The 13,300-nt window shown below is 34.8% G+C and overlaps 2 protein-coding genes across 2 annotated transcripts; both read left to right on the forward strand.

Moving 5' to 3' along the window:
• The first annotated feature begins 4,686 nt into the window (after positions 1 to 4,686).
• Positions 4,687 to 7,599, forward strand: LOC144553214 (COBRA-like protein 10). Its single transcript, XM_078301313.1, has 4 exons — positions 4,687 to 5,516; positions 5,703 to 6,076; positions 6,456 to 6,778; positions 6,873 to 7,599. Exons 1-4 carry the CDS (start codon positions 4,967 to 4,969, stop codon positions 7,597 to 7,599), a joined length of 1,974 nt encoding a protein of 657 aa, XP_078157439.1. The 5' UTR covers positions 4,687 to 4,966.
• Positions 7,600 to 8,363: 764 nt separating this feature from the next.
• On the forward strand, positions 8,364 to 12,188 carry LOC144553215 (COBRA-like protein 10). The gene is made up of 6 exons (XM_078301314.1): positions 8,364 to 8,913; positions 9,207 to 9,349; positions 9,600 to 9,827; positions 10,188 to 10,510; positions 10,985 to 11,357; positions 11,654 to 12,188. The coding sequence occupies exons 1-6, from the start codon at positions 8,364 to 8,366 to the stop codon at positions 11,999 to 12,001; spliced, it is 1,965 nt and encodes a 654-aa protein (XP_078157440.1). The 3' UTR covers positions 12,002 to 12,188.
• The last annotated feature ends 1,112 nt before the right edge of the window (positions 12,189 to 13,300 follow it).

Below are 13,300 nucleotides of genomic sequence, written 5' to 3' on the forward strand. Positions count from 1 at the left end.
ACATTTAATTTATGCCTTTTATTAAAAAAAAAAAAAAACGACCAAAATATATTGTCTTTTTTAGTTCTTTTATCTATTTTTTTAATAAAAAAAGTCACAGTACCTGATTTTCATTAGCACAGTTTAAAAGCTTAATTAACCCAAATATGCTTAATATAAACTTACTATCCCTAGCTATAAGATACATTATCTAATGCACCTGTGACCAAAAAAATAGTTGTAGCTAAATATAATTCTAGAAATTTGAATGTTAAAAAGAAGAACCTTCTATGAGTATATGTAATTATGACACTAAATACGGAATAAAATTTTGTAAATGAGAAGGTAGCCAAATAGGTCAATTTGTTTTCAATTTTTAAAAGAGAAAAAGTTTTTGTCCACTGGGTTTTGTCCACCATTTGTCCACAACCTTATCCACTCTCATCTAACTGTCTTTTTACAGTATACAAGATTCAATTGAAAATTTACAGTATTATTTGAAAATTTTACATTATACAAGATTCAATTTTACAGTATGCAAGATTCAATTGAAAATTCTACTGTATACAAGATTTAATTTTTATAGTATACAAGATTCAATTGAAAATTCTACTGTATACAAAATTCAATTTTACAGTATACAAGATTCAATTTTACATTATACAAGATTCAATTGTAAATTTTACTGTGTAGAAGATTCAATTTTACAGTATACAAGATTCAATTGAAAATTTTACTGTATACAAGATTCAATTTTACAGTATACAAGATTCAACCTGGTGCGGACGCTAATAATTAACTCTAACTGCCAATAACCGCTAATAACTAACTCTAACTGCCAATAACTTCCTATAACTGTAATTTCCTAAAGTACAGTTTGAAAGTACATTTATTTTGTCATGTTGTGCAAGTTGCAATCTTTTTCTAACTATCATGAAATCACTTCAAATAGTTGCTGGATGTTTTGTGATTAACTGATATATTTTATGTGATATATTGTATAATTATATAGTATGTAGAAGTAATTTTACAGTATTCGCGCAAGTCAAAGCTATGGACAAATGGTGGACAAAAAGCTGTGGACAATTAGACGCTTCCTTTTTAAAATAAACAAAATTAAGGTGTGCGAAGTATCAGTAAGTACTAAATGAATGTGCTTTTAATATATATTAAGGTGTAATGAAGTTAAAGCAACTCCATAAACCCATTAAAGATTAACTTAAAAATTGTCAATTTTTAAAAAAAGTTTACAACTTTTATTACTATTAGTTCACTTGCTAACCGAATGTATGAGGTTGTTTCAGTCCTTTTATCCAATACTACTTCCTTTACCATTTTTGTTGTAATTTATCGTATTTTGAAAAAATATTACTATTTTTATTATTACCAAACATTAAATTTTATTTTAAAGTAATTTGATATCTACCCTTTTTTTATTGGAAATTTGATATCTACTTCAATTAGCCAAAGACAAGGTAAAGATCTATCTCTAGCTCAATGTAATTTTTTTTAATGATATCAATCTCCTAATTAATTAGTTCAATTTTTTTTAGCATAAATTTGTATTAATAGGAAATAAAAAATATAATAAAAAATCGGTACAATTGGAAAATAAATTGAAAAAGTGTAGGGTTTAAATGTCATTATTTATTTGTATTTTTTGTGTCTTCGTCATGTCTCTATTTGTAAATGTTAATAATTAAAATTTTAAAACTCAAAAAATCAAGGTTAGATTTGATCTATTTTATTTTCTCTATGCATATATAAAAGATTACAACGTTTCAATCTTGTTTTGATTGGTATCAAGAGCTTGTAAAAATACATCAATATACATGGATAGATTTTAGACGTTCATTTTTTAACTTATTAATTTATATAAAACAAAACTGAAAAGTAATAAAAATTTTATGTGCATATATATAGAAAAAATAATATTAATTAAAACTAACAATTTTATTTCAACATATAAGTTTTAAAAGTTTTGTTATTAAAAAACTTAAAAAATAAAGATATAAAAAAACAAAGACATTTGAATCCTTCTCTTTAGAAAATAATAAAACGATCTCAAACTATAGAATTTTAGAGGACACCGTAGTTTATGGCGTCCGCTAACCAATGCCAAAAAAAAAAAAAAAAAAAGCTGGACGCCACAGTATGTAGTGTCCATACTCCAATTCAAAATTTACAATTGAGAGATGTAAAAAGTTTATATATATATGAGTAGGGTTAAAATGCACCATTTGTTTTTGCCTCAACCATACCCCATCTCTATATCTTCATTTACAAAGTCCAAATAGTCGATCCGAACCGTTCATCTTATTCTACATATTAAAATGTGTTTGGAGACCAAATTTTACATTTTTATGAATTTTTTTACTATTTATTAAGTATTTTACAAAATTGTTGATCCAACGGTGGCTTAACAAAACAGTAAAATCAGCAGCCACCGTTGGATCAACAATTTTGTAAAATACTTAATAAATAGTAAAAAAAATTCAGAAAAATGTAAAATTTGATCTCCAAGAACATATTAATACGCAGAACAAGATGAAAAATTTGGATCGGTCATTTAGATTTTGAATTTTAGATTTATGGTCCAATGCACAAACCCCTCCATACATTGCAATGCACCATAGCCCATCTCTCTCTCTCTCTCTCTCTCTCTCTATATATATATATATATATGAGATGGACTACGGTGAGCCATGGAGTAAAATGAGTTGGTGTTCTATGGCATTATATTTTTATTTTAAAAATTCAAACGACCGATCCGAACCGCTCAACATGATCTCCATATTGAAATATGCTTGGAGACAAAATTTTAAATTTTTTTACTATTTATTAAGCAATTTTGAAAAAATCGTTGATCCGATGGTCCAGAAATTTTTACTGTTTTTTACTGTTCACAGTAAAACAGCAATATTCAAAATTGCTTAATAAATAGTAAAAAAATTCCAAAAAATGTAATTTTTGGTCTCCAAGCACATTTCAATATGGAGATCACATCTAACGGTTCGGATCAGTCGTTTGGACTTTCAAAATGAAAATACGACATAGAGTACAAACGCGTTTTACTCCTCATATATATATATATATATATATATATATATATATATATATATATATATATATATATATATTCAGCTAGGTAGGAACCGCCTAAAGATATCGTTCGAATATCCACAGCACTAATTAATGCCATACATGAAATGCAAAGATGAATTAAAAATTAAACTAAAAGAATTTAGGAAATTAAATCATATTTTTGTATGGCACTGTTTAGCTAGCTAGCACATAGATGTAAAAATCTTTTGCGGCCCTTCAGTTAGGACTGCACGAAAGGTACGTAGTATAATTTCTACATTCTTTCTCATTTTTCTGATTCCAGTGAACTGAAATCTTTGTTTGTGATTGAATTTCTTATTCTTATTTAAAAAGTTGTCGAGTGGCTACTTGTGTTGTGAAGATTAATACAAGTTCTCATCCGAAATAAATAAGCTCTTAAATCCTGTAACTAATTTTAGTGTATACTGATCGATATAAAGTAAAACTCCAGATTACTTTGAAGAGTCTGGATATAAGAATTTGATTTTTGTGTCCATAATTATAGAAATTATATGTGAAAGGTCAGGGACAGAGTCAGACTTTCAAACTATGGGGTCAAAAATATATGAGAGTCAATCATATACAATTTTTCTATGAAGAATGGGAGTCAATTCTATAATATCAAGCCATTTCACTCTAAATTATATAGAAAATCATATCTAAATACAAAAAAAATTCAAAAAAATGGGGGTCAATTAACTCCTATTTCCTCTTAGTCTCTCCGTCTCTGAAGAAGGTGTAGCACAGCAAACACGAAATTTTTTGTTTCACCTGTTAGGAAATTATATAGGAATGTAAATACCGAACGACATGAAATTTTTTGTTTCACCTGTTAGGAAATTATATAGGAATGTAAATATCTAACATGTCGTGTTGTGTTGTGATTAGTTGCGTCGTGACTTGGGTTGTATTGTGCCGTGATTAAGTCAGATTTTTACATGTTGTGCAATAATGAAATTCAGAAAGAAAATCATGGCACGTCACGCCGTAACCACATATAATGTGACATGACCAAATTTACATTTGTCACGTCCAGTCACATTGATATATATATTTTTTGATAATTTAAATTAGTTTATTAAAGATTCATATTCGAGCAAGTTCTAAGGATCATAATCATGTGTGACTCGTATAAACAAGTATCATATCGTGCCGTGTCAAGTTTCTGAAAATAATCATGTGACATGACCAACACACATACCGTCATGTCGTGACGTAAACGGTCACGGCGTGACCATTTACATTCCTACCTTAATGCACTAGTAAGACAGTAGTTTGTCAATAAACAATACCATTTACAGAGGACAAAAAAAATAAGTTTACACATTGACAACTATCTGCTTTCAATTCCTTTTTATTAGGCGCATGAGGTGTATCAGATCAGCGAATAGGATTAGAGTTTGACTGCAGTCAAAAATACATGTAAATAAGAAGCAACTGATTTCTGTTAGACTAGCTGATACAATTGGTTGGTTAGTGAAACTTGTACATAGTCTATAAATAGACTAGAGATGTAGCAAAGCATATACAATAAAAATTATATTCAAACAATCTTTCCTCTGTATCTTTCCAAGCTTGCATACTTTCTCCAATTATTAATTAATAATTACAGAACAAACTAAAGAGCCGGCATGATCATTAACCGCCTCATTCCAATAATAGCACTTGTATTAAACCCCTTAAACTAATTTTACACAAAACCCTAACTATAACATTCCTGATCTATCTCAAAAATTCCATCCAGAAACTAAAAAACTTGTACAAACTAACGCCATCTCTATTTTTATTCCTTGTTGCCACAGTTGTAACATACCCTTTAATTTCTTCAAAATAAATTTAAAAAAGAAAAGAAAAACAAATTCTCTTTTAGTCATTAAATCCCATGGGGTTCCACTCATGGCCCCACACAATTCTTCTAAGCTTTTTCCTCATATTTGCCACAGTTAGTGCACAAGATTACGATGACGACGACAATACAATGGCAATCCCGGCACAAGATACTTGCATTGGCGTATTTTTGACATATACTTTCATTGAACGTGCCAAGGAATTTCCCCACTTGAAAAATGCATCTGCACAGTCATATGCATTCAAAGCGAAGGCGACAATCCTCAACACAATGAGTGTGGATCTAAAAGCATGGAAGATGTTCATTGGGTTTCAACACAATGAAATACTGGTAAATACAGATGGAGCGGTGCTAATGGATGGCTCAGATTTTCCGGCACGTGTCGGTAATGGAACATCATTCTCGGGATATCCCATGTCAGATCTTATGAATGCAATCGATACTGCTGGGGACCTCAATCAGATTCAAGCAATGATTGATATCAAAGGCACACAATTCGGGGTAAAACCCCCAGGGATTCCGATGCCAAAGACCATTAAGCTGCTCAATGCTGGTTTCAAATGCCCCACCCCAACCAAGAAAGGTGACTAATTACCATGTATTAATTATTTTTCCATTTGAAAGTACACAATGCATTCTATAATTTGCATTTCAAGTTTCTTTCATTTAGTTTCTTGGCCAATTCCTATATATTGGCACAGGGTGGTTCATAAAAAAAAAAGATAGATCATTTTTATCAAATTGAATGCCTTTTAGTGGGGTTTTGCAGGGAGCCAGATGTATGTGTGCTGTGTAAAGGACCCGAAATCAAAAGTCAAGCATGCAAATGCAACGAAGTTTTTGCCACGACAGAAAGCTGATTTAACCATGGCCTATGACGTGTTACAATCATTCGGGAACAACTACCTTGCACAGGTGACAATTGATAACTGGAGCCCTCTAGGACGGCTCGACAACTGGAACCTAACATGGGAATGGATGCGTGGCGAGTTCATATACTCCATGCGTGGAGCCTACACACTCAAGCGTGACTCTGCATCTTGTATTTATGGACAAGCAGCCACTTACTATCAGACTTTTGATTTCTCTCCTGTTATGAGTTGTGAGAAGAGACCGATTATTGTCGACCTCCCTCCAGAAAGGGTAATGACGTAATTAATGTTTTATTTTTTTTTAATGGTAAATGAAGGGATTTGCTAGCAAACTGTTACTGTAATTTTTTTTTGCCCCTTGGAACCATTTTGACAAAATTCAGCATTCAATATGCTCGTACCATTACAAGTTTATTTTCAGCTCAGAAATTTGAGGCAATATATATAAAATCAAGGAAAAATTATTGAATTAACAAATGAATGGTAAATTCACCTTTTCACTTTAATTAGCTTTGTTACTTGCTCGCTAGTGCACAGCCCACCCCCCCAAAAAAATAAAAAAAATAAAAAAAAATTAACAAAAAAGAAAGTATAATATGCAATTATGTCCCATATTAACAAATATTCGAAATTAAACAAATGTCTGACAGGAAAAAGACAAGGACATAGGAAACTTGTCATTCTGCTGCAAAAATGGTACGCTCTTACCAAAGCTGATGAATGAAACCTTGTCTACGGCAATTTTTCAGCTTCAGGTGTACAAAATGCCACCGGACTTTAATCGTACTGTATTGTACCCACCCCAAAAATGGAAGATCGAAGGTGAGCTTAACCCAACGTACAAGTGTGGACCTCCAATCAGGGTTAGCCCCATGGAGTTTCCTGACCCAAGCGGCCTCATGTCTGATACAATAGCTGTTGCCAGCTGGCAGGTCGGTTGCAACATTACTCGCCCAACAAAAAGAAACTCTAGGTATGTTCTATCTCAAAAATTGAATTTTAATTTTACAAACTATATACTATATGTATTTTATCAACTAACAATATTTCATTATGCCACTCTCCAGGTGTTGTGTATCATTCTCTGCCTACTACAATGACTCGGTGCTGCCATGCAACACCTGTGCATGTGGTTGCTCAGACGCACTTGCGTGCGACCCAGACACACAACCCCTCCTCCTCCCATCTGATGCCCTCCTCCTCCCCTTTGAGAATCGCACTAAAAAGGCAGTGGCTTGGGCAAAGCTCAAGCACCGGGATATCCCTCACCCTCTACCCTGTAATGATAATTGTGGTGTAAGCATCAACTGGCACATCCTCTCCAACTATCGGCATGGTTGGAGTGCCCGTGTTACTTTGTTCAATTGGAAGGATTACACATTCAAGGATTGGTTCACAGCTGTGCAGCTGAGCCCCGATGCATTTATCGGGTACGAGAATATGTATTCATTCAATGGCACCAAGTTGAATACCACAACAAATACATTGTTCATGCAAGGGTTAGAAGGGTTGAATTATCTCATTGCAAAGACCGATGGGAAAAATCCAAACATTGACCCGCAGATTCCCGGCAAACAACAATCAGTTATATCATTTACTAAGAAGAAGACACCTGGCATAAAACTAGCCCAAGGGGATGGGTTTCCATTGAAGGTGTTTTTTGATGGAGAAGAGTGCGCGCTTCCTGATGAGATACCTCGAGGAGTTGGAATTAGAGCAAGTGTCGGGCTTTTGAGGATGTCATTTTTTGTGGTGGTTGTCTTTTTGACGATTTCAGATCTACTAATATTGTAAATATATATATCTACTTTAAAAAAAATCAGCAGCTGGCTTGTTGGGTGGGCATTAAATTGTTAATGAATAGGCAAAGAGACTGCTTGTTATTAGTGAACTATATAAGGCTTATTTATTGTACTTAGAGAAAATTCATAGTGTATATTTTTGGCATGAAGTAAGGTGCGAGGTTTTGTAATTAAAGTTCTCATCATGATTTTGGTAAGAATGAACATTGAACAAACTTTTCTTATATATATGTACGTTATATAAGCTTTTATTATTTGAGTAATGAATAAACTATCAAATTCAAATATTTATTCAACATATTATTATTTATCTTTATCATTATAGATTGAAGCATGATAGTAAATACTAATAAGTAATAATAAATCATAAGCAAAAAAATAAGGCATAATGCCTTCCTTTTGTGCTTTAATTGTCTCTTGATTTCTTGTAAAATTATTATTACTAAGACAACTATAAATGTTGCAACATGGGAAGTGGTACAGCAATTCAAAATCAAAATTGTACAAAATTAGTTACCATTGCGCGTCGCTTCCCCTGGACTCCATGAATAATTGAGCTGACATGATGAAATCCCATATTTAACATCACCTATTTTTATCCATTTATATGTACACAATTTTTCTCTCTCCCTGCCAAAATTTCTAACTAAAACCTATATCGTCTCTCAATAATAACAATTAATGTTCTCTTCTACATAAAAGATCTTGTATTACCTCCTCAAAAAAAAACAAAAAGAAGAAGAAGAAATCCACGAAATGCCGCATTGTCTGTGGCAAAATGCTCTCTTGTTCACCAGCTTGTTGCTAATCACCAGCATTAAATGCCAAGACTACGACGACAATGATGATACGCCGGCAAATCCAGCACAGGATAACTGTGTTGGGGTTTTCTTGACATACACATTCACAAAAAGAACAAAGGAATACCCACATGTGAAAAATGCAACAGCACAAGCATATGCATTTGATGCGCAGGTAACTATCCTCAATACTATGAGCGAGGATTTGAAAGGATGGCAATTTTTTGTTGGGTTTCAGCATCATGAGATTCTGGTATCAGTTGAGAATGCTGTTCTGACAAACGCCACAGATTTTCCGGCGAAGGTTGGGAATGGCACCACTTTTTCAGGATTTCCCGATACAGATCTTTTGAATGCCATTGACACAGCAGGTGACATGAACCAAATACAAAAGATTGTTAATATCAAAGGCACACAATTTGGTGTGAAGCCCCCTGGGACACCAATGCCGAAGACAATTAAGCTGATGAATGATGGGTTCAAGTGCCCGGCACCGAAAAAAAGAGGTGAGCGTTTATTATAACTCTATATTCTAGGAGATTGTGTATCGTTTCGTGCAAGGTTCCCTATATAATCTTTCTTCTAATTAAAGATAATATATGCTACCATGCTTATGAGTTACATGATCATAGATGAACAAACTGTAGGTCACACTTACCAAGACAAATATCTCTTGAATGATATTAATTGAACAAGTCCTTGGTTATAGCTTGCAGCGTCCAAAGTACCCCTGATTATTCATAATTTGTAATTGTTATTGACCATCTATATCTTATCAGATTAATGTCTTTACTTCCAGGAAGCCAGATGTATTTGTGTTGTGTAAGGGATCCGAAAATAAAGAAGAAAACAAACACTACCCGATTTCTACCAAGACAAAAGGCTGACCTGACTATTGCATATGATGTACTCCAGGCATATGGAAATAACTACATGGCACAGGTAATGTAAACTAATTAGTTGCTTTGAAAGCCAATTTTTAAGAAAAGCATTCTTATTCCTCTATACTTCCAAGTAATTCAACATATGAGCATATTTAAATACTGCCCCAAATACGTTTATAACAATAAGATGCAAACAAACAATAATCTTAGGGTTGCAGTAGGAATTATATGCCTAGTTTGTTTAAGGAATTATGCATGACTACAGGTAACTTGGTGGAGGTGGTTTATTTATATTTTACTCTTATTAGGTGACGATTGACAACTGGAATCCGCTTGGACGACTCGACAACTGGAACCTCACTTGGGAATGGAAACGAGGAGAGTTCATATACAGTATGCGTGGGGCCTACACACTCAAGCGTGACTCCTCTTCTTGCATCTATAGCCAAGCTGCTTCTTACTACGCCGATTTTGATTTTGCTCCTGTTATCAGTTGTGAGAAGAAGCCTATTATAGTTGACCTCCCCCCTGAAAGGGTAAACAAATTATCCTTATATGCAGCCTATCATCTACTACTTTAGGTATTTATGATGTTAAGATGGTACCGATTTTTAGAAACAAAGAATTTGACTAATTACTTAATTAGTTAGGAAACATCATTAAAGCTTAGTTCAATAAACTATTAACAAGACCTGAACTTAAAATCATGCTAGGCTAACAACAAGATAAAAGTATTGGGAAATAACTAGTACAACCCCATAAAACAATACTTGGGAGACAAGATAATCTAGAGAAGAGCAAAAAAAAAAAAATTAAGAAAATATCACGAGGCTTTAAATTAATTGTATCTCTTGTACCAATAGGCATTAAAAACCTAACTGCTCAAGTGCTGACAGGAAAAAGATAAAGACATAGGAAACCTACCATTCTGTTGCAAGAACGGCACACTCTTACCAAAGTTGATGAATGCGAGCTTGTCAACGGCCATGTTCCAACTCCAAGTGTACAAAATGCCACCAGATTTGAACCGTACTACATTGTATCCACCCCAAAACTGGAAGATCCAGGGCGAACTAAACCCGAACTATGTTTGTGGGGCCCCCATTAGGGTTGACCCAATGGAGTTTCCTGATCCCAGTGGGCTCATGTCAGAGACTGCAGCTGTCGCCAGCTGGCAGGTTGGGTGCAACATCACCCGACCAAAAACAAGACAAAATAGGTCAGTGGCTATAATAGTACTATTCAATATGAAATTTATGTAGTTATTAGGATACGTATGGTATTAGACACATTGATAACTGGTTCAGTCATTAGTAAGAGGTAATGGTACTTGTCAATGTATTGATAGTCTGGTACTGGTACTAAAAAAACAACATATACTATTATTGTTCATTAATTATAATACCAACCAATAGGTGTCAATGTCAGTTTCTACAAGCATATCTCGCTCTATCATAGCATATGAGTAAAGACAAGGTTACTTTCATAAATCACAACAAAAAAATTCAAATTCAAAATTACCATCTTCAATCTCAATAATAACCTCAGGTTCCTTACAAGTATCTATACTAGTGCATTCTATCGAGTAATGAGAAACATGTATCAACAAGAAAACCACATTGCCATATATACCTTTTGCAGTATCTGTAAGGATATACATTATATACTAACTGTAATGAAAATACCAAACCAGGTGTTGTGTTTCCTTCTCAGCATATTACAATGAGTCAGTGATCCCTTGTAACACGTGCGCGTGTGGCTGTTCAGACGCACTAGCTTGTGACCCCGATGCACAACCCTTGTTGCTCCCATCTGAGGCGCTTCTGATCCCATTTGTGAACCGCACAGCAAAGGCAAAGGCTTGGGCCAAGCTCAAGCATCGATCAGTACCCAACCCCCTGCCTTGCGGCGACAATTGTGGTGTAAGTATTAACTGGCATATTGTCTCTAACTACCGCAACGGCTGGAGTGCCCGCATAACCTTGTTCAACTGGAAGAATTACATCTTCAAGGATTGGTTCACGGCTGTAACACTCAATCATGATGCTTTCCTAGATTATGAGAAGGTATGGTAGATTAAAGATCCCTCAGAGATAATAATAACACTCCTAAAATACCAGAATAACCATACAATATCAGCTATGCCCTTTTGGACTATTTTGAACATTTTGAATTAGCTGAGAATCAAGAGGAATAAAGATGCACTTTTTAAACAAATTAGTCGAGGACAATATTGAAGAACAACAGGGCTGCATCAGCTACTAATTAATTACCATTTCACATATATTTTAGTTTTGGAGTTCAAACTAATAAACCAAATTATGTTTAATTTAACATGATTCCATTGTTAAAACTGAACTAGGTGTACTCTTTCAATGGCACAATATTGAACAACACAAAGGATACACTGTTCATGCAAGGATTGGAGGGGTTGAATTACTTGGTGGGGATCGTAAATGCAACAGACACCAAAAATAAACCACCAATCCCTGGCAAACAACAAACAGTCATCTCCTTTACTAAGAAGAAGACACCTAATATCAAGCTATCCAAGGCTGGGTTCCCCACAAAAGTGTACTTCAATGGTGAAGAGTGTGCACTCCCAAATCACATACCACGCAGTAATGCTTACGGGTTGAGAGCTGGCATTCTAAGATTGGCTTTGGCTACTATTTTAATTTGTTTGATAAATATGAGCATTTTGTGGTGAAAATGGATATAATTCAGCCAAAATACCTCTTATGTAATGCACAATTTGTGTGTATATAAGTTTGGAAACTTGGAAGAAAACTTTTGTATAGATGATTAAAAATAGGTGAAAACAGGCCTCAGTAGAACTAACATAGATTTAATTTCCTTGTACTTCCCAATAAAATTTCAGTAAACGTTATTGCTTATTTTCATGCTTAAGCTAGTAATCCGAACAATTTTTTTCTTTTATTTTCCCCTTGTGTTACTTGGTCATGCTGATGCTCATAAATAATACCTTTCTTTCAACTACCTAACGACCATCATTTTGTGAACAAGTCAAAGACGTGCCTAAGGATAACAAATTCAATTAAGCCATCATGTTGCCTAATATGCTTATAAAAATACCCGAGATAATATATACCAACCTTTTACTCCTCTGGGGAGCTCTTAATGAGAATCTTGTTAGAAAATCGGATAAATCCCTCTTCGACATTTCATCGAGCACCTCAAGTGCTAGTTTAAGGTTGAGGAATTGGAGTTGAGACTGATCCAGGCTATAAAGTAAATTGAGGTTGAAGACCATCTCTGTAGCTGGGCTCCAAATTTGAATACGTGCCCGCAACAGTTAGCGGCTCGCTGAGTCGACTGACGAAGGGAGGCGACATCATTCGACGACCTCAGCAAGAAAAGATGACGCAGTCGCTGACTTGGCGAGATGCAGCGCCAACTGGAGAGAAGATTGAATCGAAGGGATAGAAGGGAATAGACTTAGCGACATCATTCGACCACCTCAGCAAGAAAAGATGACGAAAGACGCTGACTTGACGAGACGCAGTGCATTCAAACTCGTTTCTCATGGCACATCTTCAATTACTTTCGCTAATATAATCGTCTATAAAAAGAGAATAGGGCTGGGGCTGTGACCGTTTTTTTTTTTTTATGTACCACCCTAATAAATCAGAATTAAATCAATACCACCCGTTAATTTCGAATTCAGATTCCGCCACGTTCGCACACTGGATCTGCGAACGGGTCGCTTCCCGTTCGCGCAATGGATATGCGGACTGACCCGTTCCAGACGACCCGTGTGCGTAACAGATCTGCGGACGGACCCGTTCCCGACCTGATCCGTTCCCGACGTGACCCGTTCGCACTATAGATCTGCGTACGTGGCGGATCCGAATATATACCCCTCCGCAGTGGTTTTTACAGATGTCCTGTCCCTGTCTCCGCACCGCCGTGTCTACAGTAAAAAGGTAATTTTTTTATTAGTTTAATTTTGTTAAATAATTTAATTAGTTTAGTTTTAGTTAGGTAA

The sequence above is a fragment of the Carex rostrata genome, chromosome 4 (assembly GCF_964058835.1).
Source record: "Carex rostrata chromosome 4, lpCarRost1.2, whole genome shotgun sequence".
In the NCBI taxonomy this organism is placed as follows: domain Eukaryota; kingdom Viridiplantae; phylum Streptophyta; class Magnoliopsida; order Poales; family Cyperaceae; genus Carex; species Carex rostrata.